General features: G+C 40.6%; 1 protein-coding gene across 1 annotated transcript; it reads left to right on the top strand.

Moving 5' to 3' along the window:
• Positions 1–17,946: 17,946 nt before the first annotated feature.
• LOC138908541 (uncharacterized) lies at positions 17,947–19,403 on the top strand. Its single transcript, XM_070199218.1, has 3 exons — positions 17,947–18,363; positions 18,724–18,949; positions 19,048–19,403. Exons 1-3 carry the CDS (start codon positions 17,947–17,949, stop codon positions 19,401–19,403), a joined length of 999 nt encoding a protein of 332 aa, XP_070055319.1.
• Positions 19,404–19,662: the final 259 nt, after the last annotated feature.

Raw genomic sequence — 19,662 nt, 5'->3', positions numbered from 1 at the left:
TTATAGCACGTAAGTTGTCCGTGCAGATTATAGCGCTTGGGCTGAAGGAGTCCCTCCGGAGTCTGTACACACCCCCAGTGAGCGCAGATACCTACTGAGTGCGAGTGCCGAGTGCCGAGTGCTTGGTGAGTGGGAGGCATGAGTGATTGTGAGGTATGCCCGAGTGGCACGTGTGACTGTGAGGTTTGCCCGAGGGGCTGTATATGAGTGATGTTTTGCCCGAGGGGCTGTTTATAATTTCATCATTTTTCTCACCTTTGCATTGAGCCTTTATTTGAAAAACTGTTGGGAAAAAAATGTCTTTAAATGATTTTTACTGGAATTGGGTTTAAACTAGATAATTTGATTCAAATCCTGATTTTTATAAGCCTGTGGTATTTTACTAATATTTCCTGATATGAACGTTATATGCTTTATTGCTCATCACTAATGCTCAGTCTTTATTTATTGTTGTTAATTACTGAGTTGGCATACTCACATTACTCCCTGCACCTTGTGTGCAGATTTAGGTGTAGCTGGATACGGTAGCGGTTATTGAGTGTTCTAGTTGCCGATTTTCTTGGAGATAGCAAGGTAGCTATTTGGCGTTCGCAGCCCGTGCTCTTCTCCATCTTATCTTCCTCTAGTTGTATTTAGCTATTTTTCCAGGATGAGTTAGCCTTGATATTGTTAGACAGATTGTAGCAGATGCTCATGACTAGTGACACCCCGATGTCGGGCTTTTCTTTTTCGCACTTCTATTTTTTTCTTTGATATGAACTCTTTTAATGGAGGTTTTATGTAAAATAACCTTGAAATTATCTTTAAAATGAAAATATCGATTTGTTTTGGAAATGAGTCAGCTTGCCTAGTTCCCCAATAGGCGCCATCACGACAGGGATTAGTTTTGGGTCGTGACAGATTAGTATCAGAGCCTAGGCTACATAGGTCTCACGAGTCATGAGCGGGTTTAGTAGAGTCTTGCGGATCGGTATGGAGACGTCTGTACTTATCTTCGAGAGGCTGCAGAACCTTTAGAAAACTCCACATTCTTGAATTCTTGTCATGCGAATCTGTTGATTCTAGTAACTAAACATTTGTTGTTCCCTTCTCTCACAGATGGTGAGGACTCGTGCTACCGGTCAGGAGGGCCAGCTACCAGTACCGCCAACCAGGGCCGTGAGAGGCCGAGGCCGCGGTAGAGGCCGTGGTAGGGGCAGAGGTGCAGCCCGTACAGCAGTTGGGGCAGTACCTACAGATCCACCGGTTGTCCCAGATGAGGATCAAGTTCCAGTTGTTGATGCACCAGCTCAGGCACCACCTGTGCCTATTGTGGTTCCAGGCCTTCAGGAGGCCCTAGCTCAGATTCTGATAGCGTGTACTGGCCTTGCTCAGGCGGTCTCTATTTCGACGGCCGCAACCACTTCTCAGGCCAGGGGAGGCACTCAGACTCCCGTTGCTCGCACACCCGAGCAGGTTATTCAGGGACTTCAGACACTAGAGCTACCACCAGCCCAGCCGATTGCTGTCGCTCAGGATTATGTGGTTCCTGTTATGCCTGGTTTGGGAGACTTCAGCCACCACTTTTCAGTGGCACAGAGAGAGAGGATGCTCAGGACTTTTTGGATAGGTGTCAGAGGATACTCTGTACTACTGGTATTTTGGAGACTTGTGGGGTCTCATTCACTATCTTTCAGTTTTCTGGGGCTACACTCAGATGGTGGGAGACTTACGAGAGGCGTAGGCCTGTTGGCGTAGCACCCCTTACTGGCAGTAGTTCTCTGTGGTCTTTTTGGAGAAGTTCGTGCCTCGATCTCGCAGAGAGGAGCTGTGTAGATAGTTTGAGTGGCTCCGCCAGGGTAATATGTTTGTGATGCAGTATGAGATGCGGTTCTCCGAGTTGGCCCGTCATGCTATCTGGTTGGTTCCCACGGACAGAGAGAGGATCATGAGGTTTATTGATGGCCTCACTTATCAGCTACAGTTGCTCATGACCAGGGAGCGAGTTTCGGGTGCTACCTTTGATGAGGTTGTCGACATTGCTCGGCAGATTGAGATGGTTCGCGATCAGGAGAGGGTTGAGCGGGAGGCCAAGAGGCCTCGTGGTCAGGGTGGATTTAGCGGTGCTCCTTTTGGGGGTCAGTTCCAGCACGGTAGAGGTCGTCATTTCAGACAGGCTCAGTCAGCTCGGCCATTTCATCGGGGTACATCATCTGGCCATGGTTCTCACACTTCTCATCAGGGCCACTCATCACTTAGTTCCCTTCCAGTTCAGAGTTTGTCCCGTGCTCCACCTGTTCAGGGCTCTTCCATGCCAGGTTCTTCTACCAGTCATCACGGTGCTAGGGGTTCCCTTCAGTTTCCGCCGCCAGCATCAGGGAGTTGTTTTGAGTGTGGGGAGCTGGGGCATATGTGGAGGCAGTGTCCTCGTCATCACAGAGGTCTATCTAAGCAAAGGAGTCAGCCTCTGACTACAGCACCAGTTACCTCACCACCCGCCCAGTCAGCTCAGGGTGGAGGTCAGTCAGCTAGGGGTCGCCCTAGAGGAGGAGGCAGATCAGGGGTGGTCAGGCCCGTTTCTATGCTCTCCCTGCCAAACCAGATGTTATTGCTTCAGATGCTGTGATTACAGGTATTGTCTCAGTTTACAACAGATATGCCTCAGTATTATTTGACCCTAGTTCCATGTATTCATATGTTTCCTCGTATTTCACCTATTTTCTGGATATGCCCCGTGAGTCCTTAGTTTCATCCGTACATGTATCTACTCATGTGGGCAATATTATTGTGGACCGCGTATATCGGTCATGTGTGGTGACTATTGGGGGTCTGGAGACCCGAATAGATCTATTGTTTCTCAGTATGGTTGACTTTGATGTGATATTGGGTATGGATTGGTTATCTCCATGTCATGATGTTCTAGATTGTATCGCTAAGATGGTGACGTTGGCTATGTCGGGAATTCTGAGGGTTGAGTGGAGCGGTTCTGTAGATTATGTACCAAGTAGGGTGATTTCATATTTGAAGGCTCAGCGCATGGTTGAGAAGGGTTGCTATCTTATTTGGCTTTTGTGAGGGATGTTAGTGCAGATACTCCTGTCATTGATTCTGTTCCGGTGGTACGTGATTTTCCGGATATATTTCCTACAAACCTACCGGACATGCCTCCTAACAGGGATATTGACTTTGGTATTGATTTGGTGCCGGGCACTCAGCCCATTTCTATTCCACCGTATTGTATGGCACTGGCGGAGTTGAAGGAATTGAAAGAACAGCTTCAGGAACTCCTTGATAAGGGGTTTATTCGGCCTAGTATGTCAAACTTGGGGTGCACCGGTTCTATTTGTGAAGAAGAAGGATGGTTCCATGAGAATGTGTATTGATTACAGGCAGTTGAACAAGGTCATTGTCAATAACAAGTATCCTTTACCTCGCATTGATGATTTATTCGACCAGCTTCAGGGAGCGAGGGTGTTCTCCAATATTGATTTGAGGTCCGGTTATCACCAGCTGAAGATTCAGGATTCAGATATTCTCAAGACAGCTTTCACGACCCGATATGGCCATTATGAGTTCTTGGTGATATCTTTTGGGCTGACCAATGCCCCAGCAGCGTTCATGCATTTGATGAACAGTGTATTCCATCCCTATTTGGACTCATTCATTGTTGTATCCATTGATGACATCCTGGTGTACTCTCGTAGCGAGGAGGAGCACGCTCAACATTTGAAGATTATATTACAGAGATTGAGGGAGGAGAAGCTTTATGCAAAGTTCTCCAAATACGAGTTTTGGCTCAGTTCAGTAGCATTCTTGGGGCACGTGGTGTCCAGTGAGGGTATTCAGGTAGATCCAAAGAAGATAGAGGCGGTGCAGAGTTGGCCTAGACCGTCCTTAGCCACGGAGATTAGGAGCTTTCTTGGTTTGGCAGGTTACTATAGTCGCTTTGTGGAGGGATTTTCATCTATTGCATCGCCCTTGACCAAATTGACCCAAAAGGGTGCTCCATTCAGGTGTTCGGATGAATATGAGGAGAGCTTTCAGAAGCTCAAGACTGCTTTGCCCACAGCTCCAGTGTTAGTTCTGCCATCAACTTCAGGTTCTTACACCGTGTATTGTGATGCCTCGAGGATAGGCATTGGTTGTGTTTTGATGCAGGAGGCTAGGGTAATTGCCTATGCCTCGCGCCAATTGAAGACCCATGAGAAGAACTATCCTGTTCATGATCTTGAGTTAGCAGCCATTGTTCACGCCTTAAAGATTTGGCATCATTATTTGTATGGGGTTCATTGTGAGATCTATACTGATCACCAGAGTCTGCAGTATCTGTTAAAGCAGAAGGATCTTAATTTGCGTCAGCGGAGATGGTTGGAGCTTCTTAAGGACTATGATATCACTATTTTGTACCATTCGGGGAAGGTCAATGTGGTGGCCGATGCTTTGAGTCGCCGGGCAGAGAGTTTAAGGAGTTTAGCATATCTTCCAGCAGCAGAGAGACCTTTGGCATTAGATGTTCAGACCTTAGCAGGACAGCTTGTCAGATTGGATATTTCGTAGCCTAGTCGGGTATTGGCTTGTATGGTCTCTAGGTCTTCTTTTTATGACCGTATCAGGGAGCGTCAGTATGATGACCCTCACTTGCTTGTTCTTTGGGACAGGGTTCGGAGAGGTGATGACGGTGTGCTGAGAATGCAGGGACGGATATGTGTGCCTAATGTAGATGGGCTTCGAGAGCTGATTCTTGAGGAGGCCCACAGCTCGCGGTATTCCATCCATCTGGGTGCCGCAAAGATGTACCAGGATTTGCGGCAGCACTATTGGTGGAGGCGGATGAAGAAGGATATAGTTGGGTTTGTGGCTCGGTGTCTAAACTGTTAGCAGGTTAAGTATGAGCATCAGAGACCGGGTGGCTTGCTTCAGATATTAGAGATCCCAGAGTGGAAGTGGGAGCGGATCACTATGGACTTTGTAGTTGGGCTCCCACAGACTTCGAGGAAGTTCGATGCTATTTGGGTTATTGTGGATCTGCTGACCAAGTCTGCGCACTTCATTCCAGTTGGTACTACTTACTCTTCAGAGCGGTTGGCTGAGGTTTACATCCAAGAGATCGTTCGCCTGCATGGTGTCCCAATTTCCATCATTTCAGATAGGGGTACTCAGTTCACATCGTAGTTTTGGAGGGCCATGCAGAGAGAGTTGGGTACTCAGGTTGAGTTGAGCACAACTTTTCACCCTCAGATGGATGGGCAGTCCAAGCGCACTATTCAGATATTGGAGGACATGTTGCGTGCTTGTGTCATTGACTTTGGGGGTTCATGGGACCAGTTTCTGCCACTCGCGGAGTTTGCATATAACAACAGTTATCAGTCGAGCATTCAGATGGCTCCGTACGAGGCTTTGTATGGGAGGAGATGTAGATCTCCAGTTGGATAGTTTGAGCCGGGTGAGGCTAGGCTCTTAGGTGCAGACTTGGTTGAGGACGCATTAGATAAGGTGAAATTGATTCGGAAGCGGCTTCGCACAGCGCAATCTATGCAAAAGAGCTATGTGGATAGGAAGGTCCGTGATGTGTATTTTATGGTTGGGGAGAAGGTTTTGCTGAAGGTATCACCCATGAAGGGTGTTATGAGGTTTGGGAAGAGGGGCAAGTTGAGCCCCCGGTTCATTGGGCCTTTTGAGGTGCTTCAGAGAATAAGGGAGGTGGCTTATAAGCTTACCTTGCCACCCAGCTTGTCAAGTGTGCATCCAGTGTTTCATGTTTCCATGCTCCGAAAGTATATTGGAGATCCGTCCCATGTTTTGGATTTCAGCACAGTTCAGTTGGAGGGTGATATGACTTATGATGTGGAGCCGCTGGCTATTTTGGATCGGCAGGTTCGAAGGTTGAGGTCAAAGGATATAGCTTCAGTGAAGGTGCAATGGAGAGGTCAGCCTGTGGAGGAGGCCACCTGGGAGACCGAGCGGGAGATGCGGAGCAGATATCCACGCCTATTCGAGACTCCAGGTATGTTTCTAGACCCGTTCGAGGACGAACGGATGTTTAAGAGGGGAGGATGTAACGACCTGGCCGGTCGTTTCGAGAGTTATAACCCCGTTTTCCCCATTCCTACTTCTTTTTGTGTTATTCAGCTATATTATGTTATATCGGGTTAGTTGGTTTGAGTCCGGAAGGAACTCGGAGTGAAATGAGACACTTAGTCTCATAATTGAAATTTTTAAGTTAGAAAAGTGGACCGGATATGGACCTATGTGTAAACGACCTCGGATTTGAATTTTGATGATTCCAATAGCTCCGTATGGTGATTTTGGGCTTAGGAGCGTGTCCGGAATATTATTTGGAAGTCCGTAGAGGAATTAGGCTTGAAATGCCGGAAGTTTTATTTTTGAGAAGTTTGACCGGGGGGTTGACTTTTTGATATCGGGGTCGGAATCCGATTCTGAAAATTGGAATACCTCTTTTATGTCATTTAGGACTTGTGTGCAAAATTTGAGGTCAATCGGACGTGATTTGATAGGTTCCGGAGTTGATTGTAGAAATTAGAAATTTTAAAGTTCATTAGGCTTGAATTAGGGCATAATTCATGGTTTTAGCGTTGTTTGGAGGTGATTTGAGGATTCAACTAAGTTCGTATGATGTTTTAGGACTTGTTGGTATATTTGGCTGAGGTCCCGAGGGCCTCGGGTGAGTTTCGAATGATTAACGGATCAAAAATTAAACTACAACAGCTGCTGCACTTTCCTTCTGTTGGAAATTTCTTCTGCTAGATTCGAGCCCAGAAATCTCTCAGAATCGAGCCCAGGGTCGAGGGCCACGATCGAAGCCATGATCGAGCCCAGAGTCGAGGGCCACGATCGAAGCCATGATCGAGCCCAGGGTCGAGGGTCACGGTCGAAGGCCGGGTCGAAGACATGATCGAAGGCCTAGGATCGAGAACCAGGATCGAGGGCCAGGATCAAGGACCAGGATCGAGGACCTCGATCGAAGGCCAAGATCGAGGCAGAACCGAGGTTGTCTGGGCAGAATTATAAAAACAAGGATTTCGTCCCATTTATCATTTTTGACAAATTAGAGCTTGAGGAGAGGCGATTTTTGATATATTTTCAAGGAAAGCTTGAGGTAAGTCCCTTGTGATCATTTCTACTACATAATATTGAATTATCATCGAATAATCCGACTAGATTATATGATTTTGAGGTGTAAATCGAAGATTGAAACTTAGAAATTTGGAAATAAGATTTGTAGATTTGAGGGTCGAGTTGAGGTCGGATTTTGGTAAAATTGGTATGGGTAGACTCGTGGTTGAATGGGCTTTCGGATTTTGTAACTTTCGTCGGGTTCCGAGACGTGGGCCTCACAGGCAATTTTTGAGCTAAATTTCAGATTTTCATGAAAAATTAATATTTTCTTATGGAATTACTTCCAATAAATTTTATTGACTGAAACGAATTATTTGTGACTAGATTCGAGGCATTCAGAGGCCGATTTGCGAGGCAAAGGCATAGCAGAGTAAAAAGTTTCACGTTTTGAGGTAAGTAACGATTGTAAATCTGGTCCTGAGGGTATGAAACCCCGGATTTTGTATCATTCTACTATTTTTAGTGATGCACATGCTAGGTGACAGGCGTGTGGGCGTGCACTTTTCGGGAATTGTGACTTGGTTCGTCCCGTAGCAATTGTAAAGTTGCATACTTTATTGAAACCATTTGATACTTATATGTTTTAGAAAGCATTTCTGTAAATTGGGTTGAATGCCATGTTTGGGCCCTGCGCCAATGCCCGAGGGGCTGTATATGAGTGATGTTTTGCCTGAGGGGTTGTTTATGATTTCATCATTTTTGCTCACATTTGCATTGAGCCTTTGTTTGAAAAACTGTTGGAAAAAAAATGTCTTTAAATGATTTTTACTAGAACTGGGTTTAAACTAGATAATTTGATTCAAATCCTGATTTTTAAAAGCATGCAGTATTTTACTGAGATTTCCTGATATGAACGGTATATGCTTTATTGCTCGTCACTACTGCTCAGTCTTTATTTATTGTTGTTACTTACTGAGTTGGCATACTCACGTTACTCCCTGCACCTTGTGTGCAGATTCAGGTGTAGCTGGATACGGTAACACTTATTGAGTGTTCTGGTTATAGATTTTCTTGGAGATAGCAAGGTAGCTGTTTGGCGATCGCAGCCCCTGCTCTTCTCCATCTTATCTTCCTCTAGTTGTATTTAACTATTTTTCCAGGCTGAGTTAGCCTTGATATCATTAGACAGATTGTAGCAGATACTCATGACTAGTGACACCCCGATGTCGGGCTTTTCTTTTCCGCACTTCTATTTTTTTTCTTTGATATGAACTCTTCTAATGGAGGTTTTATGTCAAATAACATTGAAATTATCTTTAAAATGAAAATATCGATTTGTTTTGGAAATGAGTCGGCTTGCCTAGTTCCACGATAGGCGCCATCACGACAGGGATTAGTTTTGGGTCGTTACAAAATCACAAGGAATAACCACAGTCTGAAATGCTAGGCGTAAAGCGAATAACTCAACAAAGGGAAAACTAAGGTATAGCAACGAATCCCACAATATACACTTCAACAACAGGGAAGCTAACACGAATCCAATAATGCCAAATAAAACAAGTCGACTAAGATATAGGATATCTAAACTTCTTTTAAGGTTGAGAAAAGTACGAAAGATATTCAACAATTCAATTAAGGATAACAGCAGAAAAATAATCATAACCTCAATTAAGACTAAACAAATTATAAGATGATATAATAATAATTTCAAATAAAGATAAGCAGTTATGAAAAGATAGCATGACAATAGAGGAGGTAAAAAGAATCTTCAGTAAGTCAAATAAGAGTCCAATAGGCAATAAGAGTGAATCCTGAAAGGAATTAATTCTAATTAAAGCATGTAGAGGTGAAACTAGTAAATAGGAACTTAATAAAAGGCCAACTTTTCACAAATAAGTCCGAGCACGCACTCGTCACCTCGCGGGCATGGACTACAAATCAACATAGAAGACTCAAATCCTAAGGGGAAAATCCCCCACACAAGGTTAGGCTAGATACTTACCTCGAACCAAGCTCAAGCAGTCCGTAAGAATGTCCTTTCCTCAATTATCCGACTCTGAATGGCCCAAATCTAGCCAAACACAATTGCATAACATGAATACAACAATAATAAACTTATCTAATCAATGAAATCAATATTTAATAAAAATTTTGAAATTCGCCCTAAAAAGTCGACCCGGGCCCACGTCTCGGAATCGGGTAAAAGTCACAAAATACGAACACCCATTCACTCGCGAGTTCACTCGTACCAAAATTATCCAAATCCGATGTCTAAATCCCAATCAAAACTCAAAACTCTTAGTTGAAGAACTTCTTCCCATTTTTCCTAAATTTTCAATCCAAACCCGAAACTAAATGGAGAAAATAACTATGGATTAATGGAAAACAACAAAAACGAGTTAGGAATCATTACCCCAAAGTTTTCTCTGAAAAACCCTCAAAAAATTGCCAAATTCCGAGCTCTCAAGTCCAAAAACGAAGAATGAAACCAAACCTCGGATTTCTCTTTTCTGCCCAGGCGTGACCGCACCTGCGCATAAATAGCCGCATCTGCGCGACCACAAGTGCGCATGTCCAACCGCACTTGCGCTTCCTCTCGCTTCTGCGCGCCAAAAATCCGCTTATGCGGAGCCGCGGATGCGCACAATTTCTCCGCACCTGCGGAGACTGTCAAGTCCAGCTCTTCTCGCACCTGCGGAGACTGTCAAGTCCAGCTCTTCTCGCACCTGCGCCTCAATCTTCGCATATGTGGGCATCGCAGATGCGGAATTTTTCTTGCACCCGCGGCCCCTGGAACTCCTCCATTTTTCCTCTTCTGTGCTTGCCTCTCCGCACATGTGCTCTCGCACCTGCGGTTTTTTCTTCGCAGGTGTGAAAATACCAGAAGCCTGAAGACTTAGCAGTAACACAAATCAAACTTTTAATCCGTTAAGCACCCAAAACTCACCCGAGGCCCTCGGGACCTCAACCAAACATACCAACCAATCCTAATACACCATACGAACTTAGTCGAGCCTTAAAGTCACATCAAACAACGTCGAAACCACAAATCGCACCATGAATCAAACTTATAAATTTCAAATCTTTTAACTTCTAAAACTCGTGCCGAAACCTATCAAATCAACCCGGAATGACGTCAAATTTTGTAAGAAAGCCCCAAATAACATAACGGAGTTGTTCTAACTCTCGGAATCGCATTCCCACCCCAATATCAAAAAGTCCACTTCCGGTCCAAATCTCCAAAAATTTAACTTTCGCTATTTCAAGCCTAAATCAGCTACAAACCTCGAATTTACAGTCCGTATATGCTCCTAAGTCCAAAATCACCCAACAAAGCTAATGTAACCGACGGAACTCCATTCTGGAGTCGTCTTCCCATAGTTCTGACTACGGTCAAAATCCTAAGACTTAAGCTTATGTTTTAGGGACTAAGTGTCCCAAATCACCCGGAATAATCCGGTAACTGAATTCAACAACGTACGCAAGTAAATACACATATTATGAAGCTGCTCAAGGTCTTATGCTGCCGAACAAGACTTAAGTTCTCAAAACGACCGGCAAGGTCGTTACAGCTATTTTAGACACAATATCTGCATCCTCCTCAACAGAGAACCAAGACAATGGGGACATGGAGGACCCACACGGTATAGCCCAAGCCTACCGTGCCTATGAAGAAGAAGAATAGCATCCGAAGACAATGACTCTCCAGAGAAAGACAAACGACTCTTCAAAAAAAGAAGGAGTCACCTGACAACGACAACCACAAGAAGACAAAAACAGTACATGTCTCTTCAAAAAAGCAGCAGACGACCTTTCAGTAAAGCAACAGACAGCAAACTGAGATCGTCCATTTAGACGGTTGAGATTAACTCAACAGAAATTTGAAGTCTATATAAGACTTCCAAAATTGTAATAGAATCAATCCGAAAAACTTCCTAAGATTTTTCCCTATCTTTTCTCTCCCCTCTGTAAAAATGTTCTCTTATGTTTGAATAAAGCTTTTAACAAGTAAGTTTTTCTGTCTTACTATTTTAATTCCGCACTTATTTTATCTGTTTTACTGATAAAACTTATGATCCTCTTAATGGTATCAGAGCCATGTTGAGTATGAGAGGCTAAACCTCTTATATTGTCTTTAGGGTTCGTCGAAATCTTGTTATCATATTCATGTTATAATTCTTGAGTACTTCTATACTGTTCAATTTTGCATAGGTTTACTGTTCATCTTCTTTAAAGCTTCAGATTTTATTCTCTGAGTGTGAGGTCACTGTTCCATGTTCATAGTGAGAGGGATCCTTGTACGATGTCGATTAAACCTTATTAAACTGCCGTCAGTTGCCATCGTCCATAGGCTAGGGAGTGCCGCGAGAGACAGGACACAGTTAACACGTTTAATCCCCAACCCCCAAGATAACTTAGAACTGAGAACACTACCAAGATAACTTAAGAAAAAGATCAATAGTGAAGAAGAAGATAAATAGTAGACACTATACAGTTAAGGAACACTATAGAACTATTAAGATTAATATTACATGATAGGATAACAGAGAAAGTAGACTTACACCTTAAAGATAGTATATCTCTCAAATACTGATAAAACTTTGAAAAGTTTTCTAAAAATGAAAAATCATCCTTCTTTTAAAAATATAAAATTACTTAATAAAGGAAAGTGGTTGCTTTTAAAATGTTTAAGAAAACTTGACTGAAAGATATTCTGTGCTGATTATAATATTTAGGTTTATAAAGAACTTATTTTTATTAAACCTAGAAAATAAACTACATTAGAAATTTCTGAAGAAATAAAATATTATCAACAAATTTTGAGTAGTTATAAAACTCGAAGAAAAAATATTTTAGTTAATTTAAAAGCAGTAAAAATTTGCATCAAAAGGTGCACAACCCATTATTAAGATGAATAAAAGTAATATTTTAAATGATATAAACCAATCTCCCGCAGTAACAAATATTGCCAAAATTGAAAATGATTTACAAAATTGGAGTATTCCGAGAGAATCCTATAGTACTATATATCATATTGGTAAGTTTGATTTTATAAAAAATTATAACATCAAAACTTGTGAATCAACTATTGCCATCAATAACTCGATAGAAACAATCAAGTTATTAGTTGCACAAGATATTCAACAATACAGAAAGAAATTCAATTTCCTTCAAATCGGATTAGTACAAGTGGCAATCAAACCGTTATATAGATTAGGACACCCCCCTCTGTCTCTTACTAAGAGATGACAGACTTCTTGACTTTGATGATTCATTATTAGGAGTTCTGCAAAGTAACCTAGCCCAAGGCCCGGTATACTTTAATTGTTATCCAAACTTTTCAGTTGACATAAATGACCAGAATGTTTTGGATACATTAACTCTTAATATAAAAACTAAAAACATGAATAGCAAAGTTAATACAAGAGAAATAGCTGTAATATATAGAGTATATTACAGACTAATGAGAACAACTTTAGCCCCAAAAGCTAAAATCGAAAGTAATAAAGGAGTTACTATGCTCATGGAAGCAAACCAAGAACATAGTAATACCTTCGTCCCTGGAATGATTCAGTGGGATGAAATTCTTTCAAAAGATGAATGGAGTTTTAACGCCATCACCCAACCAAAATATGAACCTGAAAGTTCATACATTGAACAAGTCATTCAATATCGTTCTGGAGCCATAGACTTAAAGTTTTTAAGTCCAGGTTTAGCTAGTGAAACTTCTTCCAGCAGAAGAATGTCCTTCACTAGACCTACTTCCTCTAAGGATAATAAAAGTGATGAAGAATTAATTGAAGAAATTAATACAAAACTTAAGGGAGTAGACTTTAATAAAACTGTTCCCAAAGTTATTTATCAAAATAGACCCTTTGTAGCTACTCCAAAAAGCTCAGCTACAGAGACAGTTGATCAAATTAACAGTAATCCGAGCCGATGACTTTGAAATTGATTGGAAAAGTCTAGATGCTCAGTAGTTACATCCCAACAACATCATTAATAGAAAATGGTACGTAAATACCTATTCTTTAAAACAAAGATTATCTTTTAAAGATAAATGGATTAAGGATTTAAAAAGAATCAAATGTGATATTAAATTCTTTAAATGGTTTGAAATAACAGGACAGATTCTAAATCAAAAAGAATCTCTTCAAATGTTAGTTAATAAATGGTATACCAAAAACAAAGGTATAATAAAAGTCATTAATCCACCCTTAGAAGAAATTCTAATACAAGTTCAAAGTGAAGTAATCACAGCTTCCCCTTTTAAAAGAGAAAGTGTTCACACAGATAGTGGACCAACTAACAAAGATATTAATAAAATTATTGTGCAAAATAATTATACTAATAACTTATTACATGTAGTTTCAAATCAATTAAAGGATACTAATAAATTAGGAATCCCCACAAGATCCATAACAACCTCTAAAATCGAAACACATCCAATAATAAAACTTCCAGAATATTCTAAAGAGAAGTTTTCCGAATTAGAAAAAAAATTCGATATTACAGATAAGCTTCTGGAACAAATCGAAGAAAAACTTAAAACAAAGTTAACAATCTCTAAACCGGAGACTACTTTTAATCAGGCTAGTACTAGTAAAAATAATAAAACTATAGAACTTCATAATTTGATAAAAAAAATTAAGTTCTATTGAAAAAAAATACACTGCTTTAAGAGCAAAAGAAGATTTCCCTGGTAAAAAGGAAAAACTCGAGAATCTATTACAAAATTCCAAAGAAACTTCTGAAGCTATTAGTAATGTCACGACCCAAAACTAACCCCTGTCGTGATGGCGCCTATCGTGGAACTAGGCGAGACGACTCATTTCCAAAACAAACCGATATTTTCATTTTAAAGATAATTTCAAGGTTATTTGACATAAAACCTCCATTAAAAGAGTTCAAATCAAAGAAAAAAATAGAAGTACGGAAAAGAAAAGCCCAACATCGGGGTGTCACTAGTCATGAGCATCTGCTACAATCTGTCTAACAATATCAAGGCTAACTCAGCCTGAAAAATAGCTAAATACAATTAGAGGAAGATAAGAGGGAGAAGATCAAGGGCTATGATCGCCAAACAGCTACCTTGCTATCTCCAAGAAAATCTGCAATCAGAACACTCAATAACCGCTACCGTATCCAGCTATACCTGAATCTGCACACAAGGTGCAGGGAGTAATGTGAGTACGCCAACTCAGTAAGTAACAACAATAAATAAAGACTAAGCAGTAGTGACGAGCAATAAATCATATAACGTTCATATCAGGAAATCTCAGTAAAATACCATATGCTTTTAAAATTAGGATTTGAATCAAACTTCTCGTTTAAACCCAGTTCCAGTAAAAATCATTTAAAGATATTTTTCCAACAATTTTTTCAAACGAAGGCTCAATGAAAAAGTGAGCAAAAATGATGAAATCAAAAACAGCCCCTCGGGCAAAACATCACTCATATACAGCCCCTCGGGCAAACCTCACAGTCACTCGTGCCACTCGGGCATACCTCACAATCACTCTTGCCACTCGGGCATACCTCACAATCACTCATGCCTCCCAGTCACTCAACACTCGACACTTGGCACTCGCACTCAGTAGGTACCTGCGCTTACTGGGGGTGTGTACAGACTCCAGAGGGGCTCCTTCAGCCCAAGCGCTATAATCTGCACAGACAACTCACGTGCGATAATAATAAAGTATGTTGCAGGCGGGAACCACACTCATCCTCACCAATCAGGCCCTCTGCCTCACTCAGTCATAAGTATGCTGCAGGCGGGCAGCCCCGATCCACACTCATCCTCACAAATCAGGCCCTTGGCCTTACTCAGTCATAAGTATCTCAAGCCACTCGGGCATTTTAGTAAAATAGGGCATTCGGCCCAAAACATTTATATGCATCAAAATAGATTCATAAAACTGAATTATGCGGTAAACAAGTATAAACATGATTGAGTATAGATTTTCAATCGAAAACAATGAGAGGATGGTAAGAAACAGCCCCTAAGGGTCCAAACAGCATTGGTGCAAGGCCCATACATGGCATTCAGCCCAATTTACAGAAATTCTTTCTAAAACATATAAGTATCAAATGGTTTCAACAAAGTACGCAACTTTACAGTTGCTACGGGACGGACCAAGTCACAATTCCCTAACAGTGCATGCCCACACGCTCGTCACCTAGCATGTGCGTCACTAAAAATGGTAGAATGATACAAAATCCGGGGTTTCATACCCTCAGGACCAGATTTACAATCGTTACTTACCTCAAACCGGTCAAATCTCTAACCCGTAATGATCTTGTCTCTGCACTCGGCCTCCAAATGCTCCGAATCTATTCACAATCAGTACAATACCATCAATACGCACTAATGGAATGAATTCCACAAGAAAAAAACTACAAAATTAGACCAAAACCCGAAATTGGCTCAAACCCGGCCCTCGAGCCCACGTCTCAAAATCCAACAAAATTCCCAAAACTAGAAAGCTCATTCACTCACGAGTCTAACCATACCAAATTCATCAAAATCCGACATCGTTTGGTCCTTCAAATCCTTAAATTACTCTCCAAATATTCCAAGCCATAACCCCTCATTTTCACAAATTACCATGATTAAAACAACAGGAAATCACCATATATATAAGTGGTAGGGCTCAAGTAAATTACCTCAATGAAATCCCCTTCATTCCCTCTTCAAACCTCTCCCAAAAACTCCAAAAACCGAGTTGAAATTGTGAAGAATGACCAAAATTCGCGAAGGGTTCTATTTATGGTTTCTGCCCAGGTTTTTCGCACCTGCGGCCATTTTCTCGCACCCGCACGACCGCACTTGCGGTCCAAGAAGCCTCACCTGCACAACTCACTTAATCACCCAGATTCCGTACCAGCGGACCCCTTCCTCGCACCTGCGGACTCGCATCTGCGGTCCCAGATGCGCATCTGCGAAACCAGTCCAAACTTCTCATCTCCGCATCTGCGCTCAAAGCCTCGCACCTGCGGGCTCGCAGATGTGGCCAATTCTTCACACCTGTTTTCCCAGCCTTGGCCCAGCATCTCCCGGACCTGCGCACTACCCACGCACACCAGCGGCCTCGCACCTGCGACCCTTTCTTTCGCAGGTGTGGAAATAGCAGAAGCAGCAGCTCCAGCTGCAAAGTCCAACTTCAACAAATCTGTTAACCACCCGGAATCACCCCGACGCCCTCGGGACCTCAACCAAAAATACCAACAAGTCATATACCAGCATACTAACTTAGTCGAACCTTCGAATCACTCAAAACAACATCCAAATACCAAATTACCCTCGGATTCAAGCCTAAGAACTTCTAATTTCCAAATTCGGCAACCGATGCCGAAACCAACCAAACCACGTACGAATAACCTCAAATTTTGCACACATATCACAAATGACACTACGAACCTACTCCAACTTCTGAAATTTCATTCCGACCCCGATATCAAATTTTTCACTACCGACTGAAATCGTCAAATTTCCAATTTTGCCAATTCAAGCCTAATTCTACCACGGACCTCCAAATCACATTTCGGATGCACTCCTACGTCCAAAATCACCTAACCGAGCTAACGGAACCATCAGAATTCAAATCCGAGATTGTTTACATATAGGTCAACATCCGGTTGACTTTTCCAACTTAAGTTTCTACTTAAGAGACTAAGTGTCTCAATTCACTCCGAGTTCCTTCCGGACCCAAACCAACTAACCCGATATAACATAATATAGCTGAATAACACAAATAGAAGTAGAAATGGGGAAAATAGGGTTATAACTCTCGAAACGACCGGCCGGGTCGTTACAAGCATCCTCCTCAACGGAGAACCAAGACAATGGGGACATGGAGGACCCACACGTTATAGCCCAAGCCTACCGTGCCTATGCAGAAGAAGAATAGCATCTGAAGACAATGACTCTCCAGACAAAGACAAACGACTCTTCAAAAAAGAAGGAGTCACCTGACAACGACAACCACAAGAAGACAAAAACAGTACCTGCCTCTTCAAAAAAGCAGCAGACGGCCTAACTGAGATCGTCCACTTAGACGGTTGAGATTAACTCAACAGAAATCTGAAGTCCATATAAGACTTCCAAAATTGTAATAGAATCCATCCGAAATATTTCCTAAGATTTTTCCCTATCTTTTCTCTCCCCTCTATAAAAATGTTCGCTTATGTTTGAATAAAGCTTTTAACAAGAAAGTATTTCTGTCTTACTATTTTAATTCCGCACTTATTTTATCTGTTTTAAAGATAAAACTTATGATCCTCTTAATTGTATCAGAGCCATGTTGAGTATGAGAGGTTAAACCTCTTATATTGTCTTTAGGGTTTGTCGAAATCTTGTTATCATGTTCATGTTATAAATCTTGAGTACTTCTATACTGTTCATTTCTGCATAGGTTTACTGTTCATCTTCTTTAAAACTTCATACCTTATTCTCTAAGTGTGAGGTCACTGTTTTATGTTCATAGTGTGAGGGATCCTTGTAGGATGTTGATTAAACCTTATTAAACTGTCGTCAGTTGCCGTCGTCCATAGGCTAGGGAGTGCCGCGAGAGACAGGACACAGTTAACACGTTTAATCCCCAACCTCCAAGATAACTTAGAACTAAGAACACTACCAAGATAACTTAAGAAAAAGATCATTAGTGAAGAAGAAGATAAATAGTAGACACTATATAGTTAGGAACATTATAGAACTATTAAGATTAATATTACATGATAGGATAACAGAGAAAGTAGACTTACACCTTAAAGATAGTATATCTCTCAAATACTGATAAAACTTTGAAAAGTTTTCTAAAAATGAAAAATCATTCTTCTTTTAAAAATATAAAATTACATGAAGTAGGTATTGCAGTAACTACTTATAAAATGAAAAGAGCTTCAGATAAATATGCCGCAACATTAATAATTTCAGAATTTACTGGAATGTTAAAAAATTGGTGGGATAATTATCTTACAGAAGAAAATAGAAATCAAATTCTAGGAGCCACTACAATTGCAACTGTAATAAAAACTGAATCAGGAATGCAAGTTGCAGAACAAGAAGCTAGAGAAGATGTTTCTGCAACTTTAATCTACTGTATTGCTAAACACTTCATTGAAGAACCAAAACTTTTCCAAGACATGAGTTTAGAACTTCTCAATAATCTTAACTGTCCAAAATTAACAGATTTTAGATGGTATAAAGATAAGTTTATAGAAAATATAATGATTAGAGAAGAATGCGGTAGTGCTTTCTGGAAAGAAAGATTTATCAGCTGTTTACCAAGATTATTTGTCGAAAAGGTAAGAACAAAAATCAAAGATAGATTTAACGGTCAAATCCCTTATGACAATCTTACATATGGAGATTTAATCAGTTTTATTAATGTAACAGGTCTTGACTTATGTACAGAGCTAAAACTTAAAAGTCTTATTAAAAAAGACAGACTCCAATCCAAAACAGAATTAGGAAGCTTCTGTCAAGACTTCGGATTTAAAACAATTGCTGCTCCATCTAAAAGAGCAAAACAACATAAAAAATCTTCTGAAAAATCCAAAAGAAGCCATAAGCGTAAAGAAAAGAAAGAAGGAACTCCTTAAAAGAGAAGATTCAGAAGACGTTCTAAAAAAGAACATGGTGACAAATGTTGGTCATGTGGAAAGACAGGACATAGAGCAAATGAATGCCCAGTCACCAACAAGAAAAAGAAAAAGGTTAATACCTTAGAAATTGATGAAAACATTAAAGAAAAGCTATTCGCTATTCTTGAACAAAATGAAAACAGCACATCATCGTCATCATCAGATGAAAGCTATTCTGACAGTGACGATGAAATGATAAACATGGCATATAGCTCAGACAGTAGCAGTAGTTCCAAAGAAGACAATTGTAACTGCACTGTGCAATATGTGTGTGCGGACAAAATTCTATTAAAGTCCTTACTAAAGACTCTAAAGAAGTCTTATTTGACATCATTAATCACATAGATGATGAAGATATTAAAACAAAATACTTAAAAGAATTAAAAAATATCATCATTAATCAGAAAGGAAATCATCATAAAATAGAACCCTTTAATATGAAAGAGGTCATGAATAGATTTTCAATCAAAGACGATAAACCCACTATTCAACATTTCCAAACAGAATTGAAATTTGTAAAAGATGAAATAAAAATAGTTAAGCTTAGACTTGACAAAATAGAAATGAAAAATCTTACAAGAGAAGTATTACAAGCAGCCAATAAGAAAGAAACAATTGGTGAATATTTCACAGAAGATGATAATTCAAAGAATGATGAAGAATCAATTAGTGGAACAGCTGTGGCAAAATTACTAAAGTAAGAGCCCATAGTTACCATATTCCTATTACCTTAAAGGTAAAAGATATTACGATAATAAATTAGCATTATTAGACTCAGGTGCAGATAGAAACTGCATAATGGAAGGAATAATACCAACCAAGTATTTTGAAAAAAGTACTACAAAATTATATTCCGCCACAGGAGAAAAATTAAAAATAGATTATAAATTATCAAAAGCCCACATTTGTAATGATGGAATCTGCTTTATAAATGATTTTGCGGTAACCAGGGATATTAAT

Source organism: Nicotiana tomentosiformis, chromosome 3 (assembly GCF_000390325.3).
Source record: "Nicotiana tomentosiformis chromosome 3, ASM39032v3, whole genome shotgun sequence".
NCBI classification, from domain to species: Eukaryota; Viridiplantae; Streptophyta; class Magnoliopsida; order Solanales; family Solanaceae; genus Nicotiana; species Nicotiana tomentosiformis.
Note: the sequence above shows the minus strand (reverse complement) of the source record. Positions and strands in the feature narration are given on the sequence as shown.